The sequence below is a fragment of the Streptopelia decaocto genome (genome assembly GCF_964273445.1).
Source record: "Streptopelia decaocto genome assembly, chromosome: 13".
Lineage (NCBI taxonomy): Eukaryota > Metazoa > Chordata > Aves > Columbiformes > Columbidae > Streptopelia > Streptopelia decaocto.
In genome coordinates this window covers 15,726,891-15,748,124 of record NC_138668.1, presented here as the reverse complement: position 1 = coordinate 15,748,124, position 21,234 = coordinate 15,726,891, and the positions used below count along the sequence as shown (strand labels likewise).

General features: G+C 45.1%; 1 protein-coding gene across 5 annotated transcripts; it reads right to left on the bottom strand.

The window, feature by feature from the left end:
* Positions 1 to 343: 343 nt before the first annotated feature.
* On the bottom strand, positions 344 to 20,745 carry CCP110 (centriolar coiled-coil protein 110). Of its 5 annotated transcripts, XM_082064314.1 has the most exons (16): positions 19,224 to 19,274; positions 18,528 to 18,594; positions 17,953 to 18,109; positions 16,875 to 17,003; positions 13,856 to 15,428; positions 11,866 to 11,990; positions 11,553 to 11,736; positions 9,968 to 10,107; positions 9,485 to 9,601; positions 9,138 to 9,239; positions 8,788 to 8,904; positions 8,237 to 8,316; positions 7,630 to 7,692; positions 6,925 to 6,984; positions 6,281 to 6,363; positions 344 to 2,382 (listed from the first exon to the last, which is right to left on the bottom strand). In XM_082064314.1, exons 3-16 carry the CDS (start codon positions 18,097 to 18,099, stop codon positions 2,330 to 2,332), a joined length of 2,973 nt encoding a protein of 990 aa, XP_081920440.1. In that variant the 5' UTR covers positions 18,100 to 18,109; positions 18,528 to 18,594; positions 19,224 to 19,274; the 3' UTR covers positions 344 to 2,329. The 5 variants fall into 5 exon arrangements, with proteins under 5 accessions (XP_081920440.1, XP_081920441.1, XP_081920439.1 ...); XM_082064315.1 differs by lacking the exons at positions 18,528 to 18,594; positions 19,224 to 19,274 and adding an exon at positions 20,732 to 20,745; XM_082064313.1 differs by lacking the exon at positions 18,528 to 18,594 and having other exon boundaries at positions 19,224 to 19,294.
* Between the last annotated feature and the right edge of the window lie 489 nt (positions 20,746 to 21,234).

Sequence of the window (21,234 nt, the reverse complement as noted above, 5' to 3'; positions counted from 1 at the left end):
TCCCCCCTCAGTCTCCTCTTGTCCAGCTCCAGAGCCCCAGCTCCCTCAGCCTTTCCTCACACGGGAGATGCTCCACTCCCTGCAGCATCTTGGTGGCTGCGCTGGACTCTCTCCAGCAGTTCCCTGTCCTGCTGGAACTGAGGGGCCACAACTGGACACAATATTCCAGGTGTGGTCTCCCCAGGGCAGAGCAGAGGGGCAGGAGAACCTCTCTGACCTACTGACCACCCCCTTCTAACCCACCCCAGGTACCATTGGCTTCCTGGCCACAAGGGCCCAGTGCTGGCTCAAGTGATGTCCTCAAGTGATTTTTCAATCCAGAAGAAAAGAAATGCAGTTTGTTTTAGAGACTTTAAGTTTATTGTGAAGTATATTTTAAGTAAAAAGCAAGACTGGTGAAAATGAAATAAAGTACAAAAATAAATACACTTTTATAATGATATTACAATTCCACACAAAATAAAAACATAAATATGTTTAAATACAAAACACATCAAGTACAAAACCAAATTCTGGCACTTGTCAAGTGAAAGGCCTCATTAAAGTTAAAAAAACCTCATGCTGCAATGTTTTATTACACACACTGGAAGCATGCTTAAAGTAAAAGAGGTTAAGATGTGAAACACAAGGTAAGCACTCACTTTTACTAGCACTTAATCTATTTTTTAATCGCCTATGCTAATTATAGAGCAAATAAACCAGCTTCTTTTTAACATCAATCTTTAGCACTGACCTGTCACTGACACAGGTGATCCCACCACTGGACATTATTCTCTGGAGATGTTTCCCCCGCTGGGGACAGTTGGGAACCAACCCAGAGCTTTGGGTTCCGCTGGAGCAGGAATCTTGTCTGTGGCATCTTGTGTTACGTCTGAAATTCTCAAGATCCGCAGCACTTGGATGAATTGGGGGTCATCCTGGTGTGAGCGCTTCAGTTTACACCATTGGGCAGCCCTCTCCAAGCTCTCAAATAAACTTCACAGCAAAGAGCCACCAAGCAGGGTCATTCTTAAAAATGTTTAGGGCAGCGTTTTGGCGCTTTCCAAGCATGCAGTTTGAGGAACTTACTGCATGGCATAAAACATCTGTTGTTACCAATGGCCCCAGCTGCAGAGGACAGACTTGGTGGCAGATAAAAGCCACAGCCAGTGCCACACGCTGCTGCCCAACGTTCCTCTTTCATCCCGTTTAACACAACATTTTCAGTCTCTTATGTCTCATATCCACGTCAACACTCTACAAAGCTTCCAAAGTGAGGTTAGTGCCTTACAGAATTCGGCTTCCCTCAAGCTAGAATCCATCAGTAGGAAGACCAAGGTGAACTAAGAGCACAATCTTTTCATGATAGGTTTTCATAAACATGAGAATGTGCTTGTTGGGATTTGGTAGAGACTTTTCTCCCCTCCTAAAAGGATGAGTTTGGAACAAGGGCGTGTTAGATCATGGTAGAAGAGAAACTGCTCTGAAAAATTGCGTCTGTCATCAATGAAATAGAAGACATCCGAATTATTTTTGTGGACAACAATTTTTAAGTCTAAAATGGTAAAACAATTAAAATCTTGCCTTCTGAAACTTTTGTAGAACATATACAGCTCTTTATCTTGGCCAAAAGTTGTTTCCATAAGAAAATGCAGTAGACAACAAGGTGAAAAATCCCAGGAATCTTCCAGCACAGTGGGTTGATCCACCACATATATAAACATGCAGTTTCAGTTTAGTAATTAAAAGTACAACTGTCTGCCCAGCAGATCATCGGGATCCATGTCTGTCCCACTCGGCAGAAACGCAAAACAGGCCGTCAGTATTTAAATTGAGGTACATTCAAAGTACATCCAAGTACATTCAAAAGGGCTGCTGACAAAGTCACTGATGGAAGAACTTGGGTTTGTTTTGTTTTGTTATTTAACTGCTTTAACTTTGTGGTATGAAACAAACCATATACACACGACTTATTTATGGTGGCGATCGTACACAGAAATTGCAATTTTAAGTAATGCAAAAAGCATATGTTAGATGCAAGAATTAGAGTGTGAAAAAGCCACAACTGAACTTACTGTTGCCCCGTGGTGGTCTTTAGATGAATAAGATTATGAATCTTATGTGTACACAGCAGTATGAATATATAATAAGTTTTAACATGCAATTTTTCCATGAGTATTAGAGCTTCACAGCCCTTTCTTACTTCAATATGATTGTATTAATGTGTCGTCATGTGGATGTGATAAAGTATGTTTATAATTTCTACATATACATATAGAAGACACAATATTTAAACCAGTGCTGAGAATGCCATCATAAAAAAACCATTATCCCAGTGAGTGCTGGCGTCTTAAATTGTCACAACATTTGGCTTCTTTTTTTGGGTTCTTCCTGCATATGCTCCTAAAAATGAAGTAGAAACACGACCCATTTTACAATTAGTACTACTGGTTTTTGTAAGAGGATCGTGCAACAAAAATAGCTGAAAAAGTTTAGGATAATTTTTTTAAAGCAGTATTATATATTCAGTGGCTGCTTTTAAAATGAGTCTTCATGTTAAACCTAAAATGCCTTACAAAACCTACCTATAGGTTTCAAAGTAATGGCATTTTATAGTATTTTCTTCCTCAGTAACTATCCCATCTTCTTTTCTGCTACTTTAAAACATCTACAACTACAAATCGCAATTTTTTAAGTCTGTCACATCACCAAGACGGAGGATAAATGACTGAGTTTAACTATGCTACGTACTACTTCTAAACAATCCTTTTAAAATATTATTCAAGTCCAAGAGTTAACTCTTCCCCTTTCCCCTGCTGCCTCGTTAATAAACCAAGAGACAGCTGTAGGTTTCCATGTGTCAATATACACAACCAGAATTAAAAGTGCAGTATGAATAACATCATCAGGCAGAGCCCTTTAAAACAGAAAGCAAATCTCTCCACTTGGAACAAATACATACATAAATATATACATATAAAACCATATTATACAATGCTTAGCACAAGTATCTCCCAGCAGCGAGGGTTTAGCACCGCAGGCTGTTTAACAGTAGCACAACCGAGCATCTGTGCGGCTGGGGCAGTGACCCCGTGTCCAGCAGCGTGAGCAGGGAATGCAGGACAGCCAGGGGAAAGAGTCAGCAGGCAATGGGATGGATGTGACACAGTGAGTGACCAAGTGACAAAGATCCTTTTGACGCTCTTCGGTTACTCTCTGCACAGCTGCGGTGGTTACAGGTGCCCAGGGGCCACATTCAGCGCAGCTCAAAGGAGCTTTGGAAGCGCCTGCAGAGCATCCGCAGCGGGACCCCCTCACCCCCAGCCTTACTGCCCCCTCACCCCAAACGCTGCTCCCTCCTCACCCCGAGCGCTCCCCCCACCCTGGTTCCAGGGCTCTGCAGCTCACATGGAACCCCACAGGACAACCCCACAGGACACCCGAGGCAGACGGGCTGTGTCAGTGATGTGACTGCACCTCTGAGCTCTCCCCAAGCGTGCTCCAGGTTACACAGGAATCTCACATACAGGACAGTATAGGGACGTGTAAAGCACCCCAGCAATCTCAACTAAGGGACGGAAGAAGCCAAATAGTATTTAAGAGTTATGGTCCTTCTGAATACAATTATGACCCAGCCTATTCTAGGGGCACGGGGAGCATTGACATGAGGCCTCCCTCCTGTGACACAAACTGAGCTGTGTGGCTCACACACAGCGTGTCTAATGCCTTCCCGCCATGCTGGCCTGGCCCTCATACACCATAGCGCACACCTGACACTCCTGGGACCCTCACGCACCTCACACACCTGGGACCCCCACACACCTGTGTGACACCCACACATCTGTGTGACCCTCACACACCTGAGAGCCCCACACACCTCACACCCCTTTGTGACCCTCACACACCTGAGAGCCCCACACACCTCACACCCCTTTGTGACCCTCACACACCTGTGACCCTCACACCCCGATCTCAACCACGTCCTTTCTAACACCATCAGAGCACTCCAAATGCCCGGCCTGGCACACCTACTGACTGAGCTTCTCTGTTCTATTCAAAAGAATTTTAAAAAAGAATCTACAAATAAGACTCTACAGATTTAGTAGTTTGTACTTTTTCCTGGACAGAATTTGTTGCCTCATTACAGATGACTGTCCAGGATCTCTCTTGAAAAGATACTTTATTACTTCAAAATAAGGTTTAAAAAAATAAATAAATAAATAAATCCCTATTCAACATACTGCCAAGCTTTTCACTAGTCATGTTTTATCCATATATAAAGAGAAGTATTGAAATATATTCAACTTAAGGCTTTTTCATTATTGCATAATTATGCAGATTATTTCTTTCATGCTAAGTGTTCCCCATCTACAAATTTCAGAATGCATTTCTACTCATTTACTACAAGCTCTTTAAAGGAACATACGGAAAGATTGGTATTATGCCCTGGGAACACACGTGGTGTCCAAACACTAAATGAGGTGACATTGTGCAACCAGAACCGGCCGGCACAGAGTTGGTCAGACGTGTGCTGTAAGCTCCAGGAAAGCCTCCACAGATGCATTTGATAGCTTTCCAGATACTCGACAAAGAGCGATAAGGGAAGGCAAAGGGAAATTTAGAGATGTATCTCAAAGGATTCTTTTTATTGCCAAGTTATCTACTGTCACAACTTGGACAGTTATGCCTGTGATAACCTGAGGGACTGAGCAGCACAGCACACGCTGCGGCAGAGAGGAGGGAGAAAGAACAACTTAACGGGGCGTCTGACACCAGAGCATGAATTACATGAGATGAGGGATGGCATCCAAACCTCAAGTGCTGAACTTGACAGTCACAGCACCCTTGGACCACTGCTCTCTGTCACACTGTAGCTAGTGGAGGCCTTTTCTTCAGCACTCCCACTTACTAGTTCATATCGGACATGTTTTTGCAAACTTGCAAATGAAAATGTGCCTCCGTGGCTCTCTGGTTGTTAAGATTACATTGCTTACTTCATTTTCTTCTTTATATTTCTGAGAGATTATTTAGTGGCTTTGCTAATTTTTCTGTGGCGTCAGCGAGTGCAGCTGAACCAGCGCCCTGCACCACTGCAGCGATGACAGCACCGCCCGCAGCCTTGGCAACAGAAAAATACAATGAACAAACCTTGGCTGTCATCTCATTGTTTGCTTTTTTAATTTTGCCCTCCTTTATTTTCCACTTCTTCAACCTGCAGCACTCCAGATGTGTACGCAGAGTTTCTTACTACACATTCTTCTACCACCACGTCTCTTGGCTTCACAAAGTGCTATGGAAAAACCAAACACTCTGGCGAAACATCATGGTTAAACAGTGCACACGCTGCACTAAACCTCGGATCCTCCCTGCCAGGGCACTTAATAAACGGAGAATTTCTCTTATAGGAATGGTTTAATAACTTAATAAATAAAGATAATTCAGATCACTATAGAAAACAGTTGGAAATCCTACTACATTATCATTTGGAAATCCTACTACATTATAATTTGCCTTATTTGCCAAAAATTCCCAATTTTTATACTTTACTCATGCAACGCTCCTGTGAGAACAAAGTGTAATTAAGACCTTAAATGGTTTTAAGATGTATAAATCACTTTAAGCTTTGATAAATTATGGTTTGTCACTTAAATTTAAAATCTGGTTAAAAATATGGAAATTGTATCAGCTGTTTCACATGGTTTATTCCCTTCACAGCTGAACGGGCTGAAAACTGAGAGGCTGGCACTACTATCAAACCTTTTCAATAGAAGGTCAGCGATCAGTGAGATCTGTATGCAAGTTGGGGAACACTCCACTTTGAAAATCGGGTCATTAAGACAAACATCCTGTAAGATACTCCAGTAATATCTACAACTTGAGGACTGTCTGATGACTGAACGCCGAGCTGACACTGTCCTTTCAACGCGCTTCTTGTTGAAGACGAGTTACACATGTGCACAGAACTAAGGGTCTAATGACACCAGGATTCTAATCCACGCCTAGTTTGACTACTACTGGCTTCTCCAACAGGTACAGAGAAGAGATCTGGCAAACATTTTTATGATTGGGCAACTGGGGAGTGAAAGCAAATGAGCTGCACAGCACATTCCGTATCCTGTGCTTATAGAACCTGAAAGTGGATGGTTAAGGTACCAGCACGTGTGTTTGAAGAGACAGATTAAAAGTCAAGACATAGCAAAGCGGGTGCACAAGAAAAGGAAAACAATATATCCCCCATTTACTTTTGCTAGATACTAATAACTTACTTACTACAAGATCCAAGCACCAGTTTTCTACACACCTGAAAGAGCCTTGTTAGACACTCTGCTCTCTGAGGCCTTCTTTCTATTTTGCTCAACCCCCTTCATTGAGGTCTTAGGGGTTCTAATTAAATATAAAAGAGTTAATAAGTCACTTGCATCAAAGTTGAAAGGCTGTATCCAAAATATAAAGGCACTATCAAACTGCGTTTGGCATGAAAACATTTTCTAGTGTCTCCCAAGCCGCCTCCTGAGCACATGTACAATTCCTACTGACATTATTATGGCTTAAGCAGATGCATTAAATGGGAGAACATCTCCCCATCAGCCGATTTTTACAACTCGATTCGAGAAACCAATTCAGTTCAGACACCGTGGCGTCACAGTCTACATGTACAAATACATTGAATTAAGTGGAAGCAAAGCTTCATGGAATGAATGTTACAAATAGAAATGCTGGAACACAGTGTAAATGGAGACAATACACGAGAGGATGAGAACACTAAATACTTCCTTCAAGTATCAGGTAAAACAAAGCTTCATCACTCTCTCAAAATACCACAAGAATTAGTTTTACTTTGAACAAGAGTTGCCCCAGCATATGCAAATATGATTCAGAAATCACTGTGCTCTTGCACTTTGCATTTACATTCATTTTCAGGCTCTAAGCATGCAGTGCCCTTACCCTTGTCTGCAAAGCAGCCTGTGAACGGGGGCATTCTGTCCTTGATTTGGTTGAAGCACCCTGTTAAAAGACAAACTCCTATTACTGCTGTTTCTCTTCTTTAAACATACAAAAATCTCGTAAGGAACACTGAATTATGCATCACGTTTCGCATAAAACGCTCACAAAACGTGTAGGCAAACGTGGGAGGAATTAAAATTCCAGAATAGGATTGCTCCTTCCACTATTTAAAACAAAGAAAAAATAGAGCACAGATAGAACTGGGTTCCTACTCATTGATCAGAACAGCCAGGAAAAAAAGGATTGAATTGCATATTGAAGCGTGAACTTTTCCTCACAACTGAAAGCCGCTTATTTTCTGACAGCTTTCTAAAGATATTAATGATCACACTGCAAAGTGATGAGAAGAACAGTAGTGGTGTCAAACTGAAGCTTCAGAGATACTAACAGTGTATCTCTCAGAAAAACCTCAAACCTGAGCAGAGAGATTTAAAGCCATAAATAAATAACATCTGAAGATGAAATTTCAGAACTGACTTAGAATAAATATTTTCTAATGAGCTAATGAACCCCTTTCTCAGCCGATGCTAAATCAGATTTGATCACTGGCCATCAATTGTGGCAGGAATTGAGCGGACTGATGCCAAACCAGCAACGCAGATCTAAGAGTCTACAATTCTCGAAAAGCTCGTCATCTTCACTCACCGGCTTTCAGGAGTTTTTTGCTTTATGATTATTTTTTTACTTGGCATTCCCATTTCCGAAGCCCTAGTGAAACAAAGGTATCGAAACATTAAAATAAAATCATCATCTAGGTCTTAAACAGGGACAGCAAGAGCAAACCCACCCAGGACCTCCACCCACACCCCCCTGGCAGAGCACTAGTGCAGACTGTCACTTCTGTGGCACAAGTGTTTGGTCCCTGTGTCGCAGGGTAACATCTGCCACATCTCCCCAAAACCTTTGCCGGAGATAGTTTAACAAGCATCTCCAGGGCTAAGCACTTCAGAAAGATTGATAAAATAACTTGGAGCACTTTTTACAATGTACAAAATCAACCACAAAGTGCACGGAGATCCCTTTGCTCACCACTGAAATACACAACTTAAAACTAACATTTTTCTCCCATACAAACAATAAGTTTCTTAAAAGTAAGAGCGAACTACTATTAGTAAATAACCACACACCTCAAGACTTCTTTTATTCACTCCTCCCAGCCTGCAAAGCAGCTGTTACCCCAAAACCATTGTTTCACTGTTCCCAATGTCTCCTCCCGTCCCCGCGCCCCCGTCCAAGGCAGAACCGCACGTACTTCATGTATTTCTTCCTGTCCAGAGACTTCTGTGTGGCTGTGGAAAGCGTCACCCTCTCCCTTGGGCTCTTCACTTTATCCTAACAAAGCAAAAGGAAAGAACCAACAGTAACAATAGTTACTGCTCTTATAGAGCTCAACCCCACCTCACCTGCCCCAACATAAAAACAGCCCCACCAGCGTTTTCAGTACTGAGCTCACATTCAGGCTGAATTCAAGGGTTATTTTCTTTCCATAAATTATAGGATCTTCCTTATATTATCAGATTTTAAAAGTTTGTATGCCATAATGAACTCTTATTTAAAGCGTGAACTTTTCGTTATTACTTTCACCATGTTTTCCATTCTATTTTTATGCACTAAAAGTTTCACCACATCAATCTCCTACTGCAGTGATGTCTTTTTATTTGACGACAGTACCTACAGAAGCACAATTAAACAAGAAATTAGATTTTAAAAGCTTTTTACTGGGTGAGGAAGAATCTCTTGAAAGCAAAATGATTCAGTACTTAAACTCTTAACACAATTTACATTCTCTTGACTAGAACCAACCATTAGCCTGAGCATCTTCTCTTTACGAACTTCACGATCGTGACGCAGAATATTCATTCTTTCCGATGCATCCATTGTAAAAAAGATGTCGTGGATGTCATACAAAGCAGCTCGCAGCTGGAAAGAATAATTAGAATTACAACCAATTATTTCGATCACCAAGCTCCTCTTGCTTTCAATCTAAACACTTGAAAAGATCATTTTAAAATCTCTTAATGAGTGGGCACAAAAATGGATTCTTCTGTTCAGGGCCACAGTTTAAACTTCTGGCTTTGTTCAAAGTCACTGTATTTATTCTACAAAAGCAGAATAGCTAGGGAAGATGTTTTAAGAAGTTAAAATAGCGTCACCTGAGCCATTACTCTCTCATGCAGGGACGCGTCTTGTGCTGAAACGTTTCCTCTTTTCAATGGTGCTTCAGACTGGAAAGTCCTGATGAACTCCATAGTATCCTGCGGAAGACGGGAAAATGAAATTAAGCACGAAGCACAATCCTGCAGGAGAAAGGACCGTTCCACACTGCGAGCAGGACGCGCAGCCCTGGACCTGGTGACACTGAGCAATGTGACACTTACATGTTCACTGATGGACATTCCCAAATCCTTCCAACAGAAAAAGCACCATTTCACCTGACAATTCAAGACAGCAGCAAAAACAAGCAGGAGGAGAAGCTGCATAATAAAAACGCTGATCTTACTTTTACAGTCTGCTTAAGATGTTTCAGTTTCTCTGTCTGCAGGAGTCTCCGAGTGAGAAACCCCTTGGCCACAGCAGTGATCTTGTCAAACTTCATCTGTATCTCTGGACTGAAAACCTTAAAAGAAAGGAAGCAGCTTCTAAACATTCCATAACAAAGCAAGAATTATGAATTATTTCTCAAGTAACATCAACCATGTGACATAGGTTTTCAAGTAAGAAAGCAGCTGTTGAAGTTTCAGCTAGGCCAGAAGTACCCACCATTATATTAACTTAGCAGAAGCAAAACATTGTTATATTATGATTTTGCATATATGAACGCTGAGAAAAATATATAGTTCTCATGCGTAATCAAAGTTGATATAGGAAGGGATACTAATTTCTGCGAGATTTATTACTGCGCAGCTATTACAATGTTAGCAGTGTCTTACAAAAACCAGAGGGCTTTTTAAGCTACAAATAAACCCCTTTTTCCCCCCTTTACCTGAGTCCACCTGGTTTTGATCCTGTTACTTGGCCGAGACACTGAGGTTTTTATAACTCCACTACCTGATGGGCCCCAGAGAAAGAACGAAGTTTCGCTTGTTGAAGCAAAGCTGGTGGGTGTTGTAGCATGAGCAAAACCTGCACACAACGCAGAACGGACAGTTCAACACACAGACTTTGTCCATGAAGTAACGACTGTGTGTGTGTATACACACACACACACACAATCATTTCAGCTGGAACACGAATGCAGCACTCCATGAAAACAACAAATGTAGATAAAAATCAAGCACATATACAAACTTTAACTCTGGTTTCAGTCAGGAAGCCTTTTTGGGCTTAAGAACAAAGCAGCTCCCAGTGCTAGTAGGTATTTTTATTCAAGCTGCAGATTATATTACTTAGTATTGGGAGGAAAAATGCCCATATGCTACAGCATGAAAAAAATCACTTCCTTGACGTTAAAATTGCTACAGAAAATCTTATTCACAAAGCATCTCAAAGAAAATGGTCTTAAAGTGTTTAATGTCACTATCACAGATCCTAAAAATGAAGGAGGAATAATCATGCAGTTCTACTCTCAAATGGAAGTCCCTTTGCTGTTTGCCTGCTAGAATATCCAATTCCCACCTGCATTTGGTAACTGCACTTTAATTCACTCAAGAAACAGAACTCAGCTTGGAGGCAGCAGCTTCGTTTACAAGGTCAATTACAGGCAAGAAGCAACCTCTCTATTTCAGATTCATCTCCCAGCAAAATCTGCCAGGAAGACAAAGCACAAGCTTTTGTTCTGGAGCACAAGTGTGATGGGAGCGGCTGAGGGACCTGGGGGGTTCAGCTGGAGAACAGGAGCTGAGGGGAGACCTTCTGATCTCTGAACTGCCTGAAAGGAGCTTGGAGCCAGGGGGGTCGGGCTCTGCTCCCCAGGAACAAGCGCCAGGAGCAGAGGAAACGGCCTCAAGTTGCGCCAGGGGAGGCTGAGGTTGGATGTGGGGAACAATTTCTTCCCCAAAGGGCTGTCGGGCATTGGAACAGGCTGCCCAGGGCAGTGCTGGAGTCACCATCCCTGGAGGGCTGGACAGACGGACATGAGGTTCTCAGGACATGGGGCAGGGACAGGGGTGGGTTGTGGTTGGACTTGATCATCTTGAGGGTCTTTTCCAACCAAAATGATTCTATGAACCTAACGTGGAGGAGGTGAAAGGTGTTCCCTGCAGGTAAGACCCCAGCAGAGCCCCCGGAACCCTCCCCAGCGATGTCCTGTCCCACCTGCGCAGCCACAGCTGAGGACGAACGTTCTGTGCACAGCGCAACCCCCCTTGCCCTCCATCCCTCACCTGACTCTTAGCCTGTTCTCCTCAAACATGCCCTGGAACAACTAGACACAAATGGAGCAGTACAAGGACGGCTGAAACTGCGCTAAACGCCAGCGAGGCAAAAATGCGACAGAGAAGTGGTTCTGCGGACGCTGTGGGCAGCTGAGGGCAGCAGCTGTGGGCACGCGGTGACACGGGACAGGAACAGCCCGGTCACCCGCACAGCACAGTCCTCCATCCACCCACGTCCTGCGCTGGCGGTTTTACCGATGCTGGTGGAGTTGGCGTGTCGGACGGTCTCCAGCTCAGACTCCACGCTTTCCAGCGAGCCGCTTTCGCTCTTCTTCCTCCACTCCAACTCCATCCTGCTGTTAATATTCACTTTGGAAATCTCTATTTCTGTTGTAGCAATCTTCTTTCCTTTCAACTTCCTCTCCTGCTCTTCCAGTTCCTACAAAAGACAGAATCAACTATTAGACTATTTTCTAACTGCACAAAGCAATAGAATATACATTTTAAACCCAAGTGCTCCTGACAAACCGCAATACAACATACGCGACCTTTGTTTAGAGTGTTTTACCTTCTGCAATTTCTCCTGTTCCCTCTCCTGCTCCGCTATCAGGATAGACAGTTGCTGTGCGTGCTGTTCTTCAAGCCTCTTCCTCATTTCTTCAAAGGCCAACATTTTGGTTTTTAGAATATCTTCTGAGAAAACACATTGCAGAGAATCAAGCGTTCAATATCGCCTGTGCGAGTTTGCCATAGATATACATGCTTTAAAAAGGAGCAATTGGCATCATCAGTAAAAAAGTACAATTTATCTTCCATGTCAAGTTTCCATTAGGTGTTGCAAAGAACCTCATCAGTTACTACAGTTCTTCAAAATATTTGAATATTCGTATTTGGGGAATAAGCATGTGAATGTGTGGCAGAATGCAACCCCCCCTCTGTCCCCTCCCTCCTTCGCTATGGAAGGAGCAGACACATCTCCCTCTCTCTGCTGCTGGAGCCTGACAGCTGCTTTTGTTTGGCCCCAGAGCCCCTGGCCAGGGCCGTCAGGAGAAGGGAGCGCAGAGGTGCCAGGAGCCGCTGGGCGCCCACGGCCAGTGTGGGGGATGTTTGGAGGCTCCAGGGGCACCCACAGCCAGGGTGGGGGTGCAGAGAAGCTTCTGGAATGCCCACAGTCAGATCTGATCAGGCTATAAAAACGGGATTCCCGTGGAGACTCCGCCCCTTGCGCGGGTCTCTTGGAGCACGAGCTGAGCCGCTGCCGCCAGGAGCCACGGCCCCCGGGACGGAGACTCCGCTTGCCTTGCGCCACGGGGGGAGTAACATTAACCCTCGCGGGATTGCGAGTGTATCTGCTTTCCGTGCACATTTGCACGTGTATTTATACTTTCCGTGCACATTTGCACGTGTATTTATACTTTCCGTGCACATTTGCACACGTACTTTCCGTGCTCAATACGAGCACGTGTACAAATTAATCCTCGCATAATCGCGGGTGTATTTTCCTCCCGTGCTTCCACATGAGCACGTGTAATATTCCGTGCACATTTGCACGTGTATTTCTCCTCACAGGATTGCGAGTGTATTATAAATTTCCCCTCGCAGAATCGCGAGTGTACACCGCCCGTACTCAGTACGAGTCCGTGTGTCCCTTTACAATAACCCCACACCGTGTTCATGCCGTGTGGACTCTGCCCGGACTCAGGGCGGCTCCGGCATTGTTCTGGTGAAGCCACGTGCGTGCACTCTGTGCACCTCCTGTTGTATTAGTTGCTGCCCCTTAATAATTTTCCTCAACCGATATCCGAACCTGTATTCAAGTCACTTTTGGAGTGCTAAACCCTGTTTCTCACCAGTTTAATACAAGTTGTTTCGGACCCTGCTGTCCCTTAAACTAACCTCGGGGGGCCTCCGTGACAGAATGGAACAGCAGTAACATCAACCACAGCTGTATTAAAATAGGGACACAAAAAATCCTGCTCTGAGAACAGTATAATTACACTTGCTCAAGTGAATTAATATGATTTATGCCACTTCAGCTTGATTTGGTAGAGACACAGATGTAAGAGTCTTGAATTGGAAGAAAATACCTATATAATGGTACAAGACAGTATTTTCTTAGTGAAACTAAATTCAAATTTCTCCATCCGAATGGGTAACTAGTATTTGTGGTGTCAAATGATACCCCTGAGAATAAACACTGAATTCACAAAACCAATAGCGTTTTGGTTGACGCTTCTTCACATTGTTCAATCAAGTATTTGTTACAAATCGCTGTTACAAGACTCTTGACCCCAAGCAACTGCCAAGACAGCAGTTTTGCCATTCCGGAGCGGTTACAAACGGCTCGGGTAGAAAGCTGAATTTCGGAATTTGTCATGAAGTGAAAATTAGAGAAAGAATGAAGTCACTGAAAAGATAATTTACGCTCAGTAAAACTTTAGCCTTTGATTTATATATTGATTTAGAACCACCGATGACTAACGATCATCGGGTTTTTTCCTAAAAGACTTAGAAACTGAGAAGCTTCAGAAAACGCGGCAACTCTAGTGACGTGTTACCTGCTGCCGCACTTCCAGGGGCTGAATTCTTCGGGATGTAAACCGATCTCACAGCGTATTTCTGGTCCTGCAACCACTGCTGCTCTTGTTCTTCCATTCCAGCTGTTACAACACAGGGACTGTTTTCTTTTTGGCAATTGGCAGCGTCCAAATCAAGTTTACGTTTCACCTTTTCGAAACTATTTTCTGGAAACTGCTCGCTTGCCAGGGCAACGCTTGGCGTGTCCATCTGCTGGCGCGTGTTCTTGCTCTGCATCAGCAGCGGGGACGGGTTTTCTACGTCATAAGATTTATTGAGCTCTACTGGAGAATTACATTTCATGTTTTCTAGCAAAGCGGAGGGTTTGGTCTCATTCACAGCCAGAAGCTTCTGTGTTCCTGCAGCCTGACTGATGGCAAACGCTTCACTGGATTTTGGAGGGACAGGATCAGCGCTGGTCTCTATTTTATATGTCCCTCTGCTGTCCAGCGCTGTCCGTCCTTCCGGGGCGGCCAACAACGCTGCTCTGCCTTCCGAGTGCCCAAAGGAAAGGCGATTTGCTTTGCCGACCCCCACCCCGTCAGCAGGGCCCGAGGAATTCCTGTGGACACCGGGAGCTCTGTTGGGGTTCACCAAGTCCAGCAGGAACTTTGGCGCTGACTCAGACACGTTATTTTTATCTGCGAGATCTTGCATGATTAAATCCATCGCTCTACTCTTGCCTTTAGGACTCAACTCGTAAGCGTTCACGGGGTTACTTATGACGATGTGTCCCATTGATAAAGGTCTTGGGCGTCTCCGGTGCATTTTAGGGCTCATGCTTGGCTCCGGGCTCGGTAACTTGGAGTAAGAGCCTGTGAGGCTCCTAACAATGCTGCTGTCACGATCAAACATTGAAGTCTTTTTAAATTCTTCATCTGAATCGGAATCCACCGATGGGGGTGGTGTTCCAACTCTCATAGGTATGTCCACCTTTGAAAAACTGGACAAAGCTGATATACTTGTGCCATTTGTATGAGCAGAGGCACCTTGGAGAAGGGTGTTTGATTTATTAAGACTGGGCTTATCAAGTGTGGGAGCGGCGCAAGTCCTGCCTGTAAGCTTTGCTCTTTCTTTCACGGAGTCAGTTGTTTTGACCCCATCGTTTTCTTTATCTGAATGACTTTCGCTCGCGCTCCTCTTGGAGTTACTTTTGGAGCTCCGCTTGCTTTGCTCTTTCTCTACGCACTCCCTGGATTTCTTCAGCAGGTTCTGCAGACCGGTGCCACACGGCTCCTTCTGGGACACGAGCTTGTCACACGCGGCATCGGGAGACGCGGCCCTCAGACATAGGGCGGCTTTGCGGTGACCCTCGCTTTGCTCTGAAAACACATTTTCTTCCGCTGCTTTAGCTCCTCGTGTCACTCTGGGTGTCACCTGCCCAGCGCTGTCCGGTGGCCCCAGCGTCTGCGCCGGTTCCGCGGGACCAACATCGGAACACAAACCGACGTCTGACGGAGCTGCCAAGTCAGTCGGAGCTTTGGAAGCCGGGTCAGGACAAGTATTCTCAGCCTCTCGTGCATTCATGTCACTCCCACCAGGTCCTTTCCTGAGCTGCAAATCAAAATCGAAAAATAAAAAAGAAATCATGTATTTCGGATGAAATTTCCTCAAATCGCTGCAAGCATCACCTGAACAATTCTGCCAAAAACCAATGCAAATTTTCAGTTTGACTGCTACCAATTTCCTTCAAATTACACAGAGTGCAGCGCTCTTTGCAATGAGAAAAAAGATTATTGGAATTAAAACATGAATTTGAATGATGATCCGCTTAGAATTTTTACTGATACCAAGGACCTGAACGCAAACGTGCTCTGCTCTTCACAAGGTAATTTGGACATATTCACCTAATTTTGTGGTTTCAAATCATCTTCCAAGATTCCTCTTAAAATACAAAAACATCTTTACATTAAATGAGAAATGTAATTGAAAAAAGATCAGCATGAAATATTGGTTAACCTACAGACAGCTGGGAAGAAATCAAAATAGTTCCTAACAAAAATAGTGGAATATTTCGTAATTTCTTTCCTAATCCAGACGCAATGAAATATGAAATTTTGTTCGTCAAGTACTTGAATAAACAACTTCATTTAATTGAGAATTACATGCTACTTCTAGCCAGCGTTTGTTTAAAAGGATTCTCACACTAAGATTATCCTCTGGGTTATCCTACGTACTGTAACTCAGTTATCAAGAGGAAACCTTTGAAAAATACCCTTACTTTTGTATTTAATTGTATTGTTCTGGGTGTGCTCTCCAAAGCCCAGCACATGACACAAACCAGGACGGTACGTTTGTCACCTCAGGAACTCAGCAAACCAAATGGGAACTCTAGTTGTTTAAGCAAGAGGTTAATTTAAAGACCGTTAAAACTGTTGCAAAGACAAAGGCTCCCACTTGATGAGATGTAATTAATAGTCTTTTCAACTTCAATCTCTACTAACCTCATAACTGAAGCAGCAAAGAACACAAAATAGCTGCAGTAAAATTATAAAGCACACAAAACAACTGCAAGTTGTTGTGAAGGCAGTTTTATTTCTGTAATTGTTAAGGTTGAATGTAGATTATTTTCTGATTAAGCTATAAGCTTGCAAATTGGGTGGTTGGATTAGATGACCTTTGAAGGTCCATTCCAACCCAAACTGCTCTGTAATTCAGTGAAATAAAGCAAACCAGCTGCACCAACTCCAGGGGTTTGTCCGTTTGTTTTTAAAATCCAGTTGTTTCAAACAGTTATAAAAATAACAGTCGGTCACGTGCTGTGATCTGTCTTTTGTACGCACCAAAACAAGCAGAACAGCACGTCCCGTGCATTACAACGAACATCAATGTTATCACTCAAAATCAATTATCGGGTGACATAGCACGAAATACTATCAAATGCTGGTTCTGTAGCGTTAACTGCTATTAATTCCACGTTTATATTGTGAATGCTTTCTCAGAATGTCTGTAAGCAGCTGCTTTCTCTCAAGGTGTAAGGCAGCTTTGGACTAACGGTACCTGAACATTTTCTAGAATCTCCTGTACACGATTCAGTAAAGCTCTTTTCTGAGAGTTCCGTCTCCAGGTCTCCAGATCCAGTGCTTTCTGCTTATATTGCTGGATTTCCTTTTTCTTTTCGAGGCTGAGCTGCAAAACAGGGCGTAAGAAACACAGTTTATAGCAACAAATGCGAATTTCAATACAAAATTACAGAAATAAATTAAAAAGAAAAGCAACAGAACAACAGAAGAACAACAATCATCCGAGATGGAAGATACACCAAATGCCTTCTTGGCACACATGCAAATGAACATGAATTTAAATGATAGTTTATGAAAAACTTGTATTGACATTACATGATACAGCACCAAGTTAAAACAACCCAGGGCTCCGAGTGCAGATCTACAAAACCACATCTACAAGAATTGGTTTCACAGAGTTCTACAAAATTGATTATGCGTTTCTTCTATGAAACCTTAAAATATCCACTCATTTGTAAATTAAATAGATGGTTAAGTCTCCAATGTATATCCATATGATGGGTTTTGGAGATGGTTGTTCCAGCGTCTCTCCGGTCACACGGACTCAGCTGCACAACCGCACAAACAACCCACCTTCCGCTGGGCATTAAACATGGAATGACTCAACAGAACTGATGAGCCTGGGAAATACATTAGAGAAAGCTGCAAACACATGCAAAAATACGTTTACTTAAAAGCTTTTTAATTATCTCAGTATTTGCTTTTCTTTGACATTTTCAAACAAACTCGCACGTTCACTATTTGGAACGTCAATATGATTTTACGTGAAGTTAAGCCCAGCAGTAACATTCTTCTGTTTAACACCGCAAACACTTTTACTCCCCTTATGAAGATAACAAATTGCACAGAATGAAAGCAAACATAGTTGATATGACAGAAGTACATTTTACCCCTTTACTTTGTAAAATTAAGGTTAGGAATGCTTAGAATACGCCAAGCGGCAGGCCAGACCACACCTCAAACACCTGCACCTTCAGCAGAATCACTACGTGTGGGCAACAAAGCGAGAGCCGAAGGCACAGTCAGTGCACCAGGGAAGGAAAAAAAGCCCTTACCAGAGGGGAAAGCACAGGAATCCCATGGAATTGAATGAGGGAGATGTTTTTCTGTTGAACAGGGAAAGCGGTTTCTCTTTTTATTGCCTCTGCTTGGATTCTGGAAAGATGCTTCTTACAGAATATTTCATAGTCTTCCATCTTCATGTTAACTAAGCTGCAAAGAATAACAGCGTTACTATTGCAAGACCATGAAGGGAAAACGCTAGCATAGCTAAATTTGTATCACTATATTCTGGGAAACAAATTTTACATTAGAAAACTCAATTAAGTTTCTCTTCCTACTGTCATTAACAAAAGCTGCAAAGCTGGTTTTGTTTTCCCATATAAACACAGAATCTGCACGAAAAAAGATGATCACAGGTACACCGAGAAAAAAGCACTGAGATAATCAAGGTTTACAAAACTACACATGCAATGGATAATTTTAACAATTTCTATCAAAGACTTAATCTTTAAGGTCTCCCATGAGTATTAAACAGCTCTTATCAATTGTAAAAAAAAAAAAAAAACAGAGACAAATTTAAAAAATTAAAAGAATGAAGCTGGTACTAAAGCAAGACCAGCCTTTATATTTAGGGGGCTGAGAGGAATTGGTGTCTCACTCCCATGAGTCTCCTCCTGCAGGAACAGCTGCCGATGCTGCCACAAAAACACCAATTCCAGCCCCGTCTCCTCAGAGCCGGGCAGGGCTGGGGGGGGGAGCCGGGCAGGGCTGGGGGGGGGGAGCCGGGCAGGGCTGGGGGGGGGGGGAGCCGGGCAGGGCTGGGGGGGGGGGAGCCGGGCAGGGCTGGGGGGGGGGGAGCCGGGCAGGGCTGGGGGGGGGGGAGCCGGGCAGGGCTGGGGGGGGGGAGCCGGGCAGGGCTGGGGGGGGGGAGCCGGGCAGGGCTGGGGGGGGGGAGCCGGGCAGGGCTGGGGGGGGGGGACCCGGGCAGGGCTGGGGGACAGTCAGCGCCGATCACCGCCCGGCCCGGCCTCACAGCGCTTTGTTCCCCCGCCACCCGCGGCCCAGCTCGGCCTCCTCCCGCCGCGCCGAGCCCGCCACAGGCCGCCCCGCTGCTCCCGGGCCCGGGCGGCGGCCCCTCCCTCGGCTCCCCCGCCCCGCAGCCCCTCTAGGGGCAGGTGGCACCGGCGGGGCGGGGCCGGGCCTGGGCCCCGCGGCCCTTCCCGCCCGGCGGCAGCGCGCACAGCACAGCCGCTTTTCCCAACCCCCGGGGCAGGGCCCGCCAAACAGCCCCCGAGACCCCGCGCTCCCGGCAGCCCCTCGGTACCTGCGCAGGCGCGGAGCCCCGACCCAGCGCCCAGCAACACCGGCACGGAACTGACCCGCGGCCTCCGCAACTGACCCGCCCCCTGTGAAGCCACGCCCCCTGGACACCGCCCCGCCCCTCCCCGGTTCTTTCGCGGTGCTGCCCGCGCCAGGGCCGGACAGTCCGGCAGCAGCTTCCTCACGGAGTCACGGAATGTCAGGGGTTGGAAGGGCCCTGGAAAGCTCATCCAGTGCAATCCCCCCATGGAGCAGGAACACCCAGATGAGGTTACACAGGAAGGTGTCCAGGCGGGTTGCAATGTCTGCACAGAAGGAGACTCCACAACCTCCCTGGGCAGCCTGGGCCAGGCTCTGCCACCCTCACCATGAAGAAGTTTCGTCTCAAATTTCAGTGGAACCTCCTGTGTTCCAGTTTGCACCCATTGCCCCTTGTCCTGTCACTGGTTGTCACCAGAAGAGCCTGGCTCCATCCTCCTGACACTCCCCCTTTCCATATTGATCCCCAGGAATGAGTCCCCCCTCAGTCTCCTCTTGTCCAGCTCCAGAGCCCCAGCTCCCTCAGCCTTTCCTCACACGGGAGATGCTCCACTCCCTTCAGCATCTTCAGCATCTCCCTTCAGCTGGAAATGATCAGGTCTAGGAAGGGATGTGAGCTCGATCTGCGCAGCTCCTCACACACCCGAGCCTGGCGGGACACACCTGTCACCTTCAGGTGAGCTCCCAGCTGTGATTCCAGAGGGGTGAGGTGGCACTGGGGTCATCCTGGCTCCCACCCCGGGGCTCCCACCCTGGAGCTGAGCCAGCCGCCCCGTGGGCACGAGTGAAGTCTGTCCTACCGCGTCACCTCAAATCCCCTGTGGCTGAGCAGTCCCCGCACAGCCAGGACCACAGACATGCCAGCAGGTATCGATTTCATGGGACATGCTGCGCTGAGGCAGATAAACGCAAGAACTTGTTCACAGCCCCTTTGGGACAGCAGCAGTGTCACCGCAGACATCGTGTCCCGCCCCAGCTGGGCCACCCACTACAGGAACAGGAATGAGACCCGGGACGCAGGTCCAGAAATACACACCTGTGTGCCAGCACCCGGCCCAGCCAAAATTAACACAGATCTATGGAAACATCGAGTTCGCAGTGAGCGTTCAGAGATGTCAAAGCTGTCACTCTCATTTAAAAAACAATCCCTTCATCTGTTACCTCTTCAACATGCTAAACATTATTGATTTTTTTAAAATCTTCATCTTTAATCTGAAATGATTTAGTTGTTTATAAAAATATTTTTAAATGTGTAAGACATTTCATTAAATGTTCCATTATTTGTTATGTGTCTGCATATATGTCTGATTTTTCTCAGATACACCTGGCAGGAGCACAAAACCATAAACAGAAAATAATATCTGAGATGTTCCGAACCAGCTCGGACAACATGTGACAAAGATTATCTCAGCTATTAAAACAAAACAAACCCCTCTAAACCCAGTTTAACAGATGGCCCGGTGCCTGTCCCACCTCTGGCTGGCAAGAGTTCCTCACCACACAGTCAGCTTCTTCCCATCCCTCCCACAGAGAACACAAAAACCAGCCAAAATCCCCACTTACGTTAAGGCAAACTCCTTCCCTTGCTGCGCTGTTCTCTTCTAGACCGAGCAGCCGGTTTGTTCTGTGCCCGCCGCTTTCCCGGGGTGATGCTCTGTCCCCTCAGCTGGTGTCACAGGACCCGCTGCCCTGGGTTTGGGTTGTGACAGGCGGGAATGCATAGTTAGATGTGAGATATATACAATATATGTAAGGAACGTTTAAGGAAGAACTGTTGTTTTTATATAACTGAGGACCTGGCGCCTGACCCCAGCAGGGGGGAAGGACCGAGACACAACGGACTATGAATTTTTAATGTAAAACGCAGTCTTTTCCCGGAATATATACTGATACCTGTATACATACTGATACCTGTATTTACAATTTAATTTAAGTGGAAGGACCGAGAGACATCAGACTATGAATCCTTAATGTAA

Bases quoted from the DNA above. Each gene is read 5' to 3' on its own strand.
- CCP110 (XM_082064315.1), bottom strand. From the start codon at position 18,099: ATGAAGATGGAAGACTATGAAATATTCTGTAAGAAGCATCTTTCCAGA. The intron at 17,004-17,952 runs GTAAGGGCTTTT...CCTGTTTTGCAG, and splicing joins TTCCTGTGCTTTCCCCTCTG to CTCAGCCTCGAAAAGAAAAA. The intron at 6,985-7,629 runs GTGAGTGAAGAT...GTCTTTTAACAG, and splicing joins CAAAAAACTCCTGAAAGCCG to GGTGCTTCAACCAAATCAAG.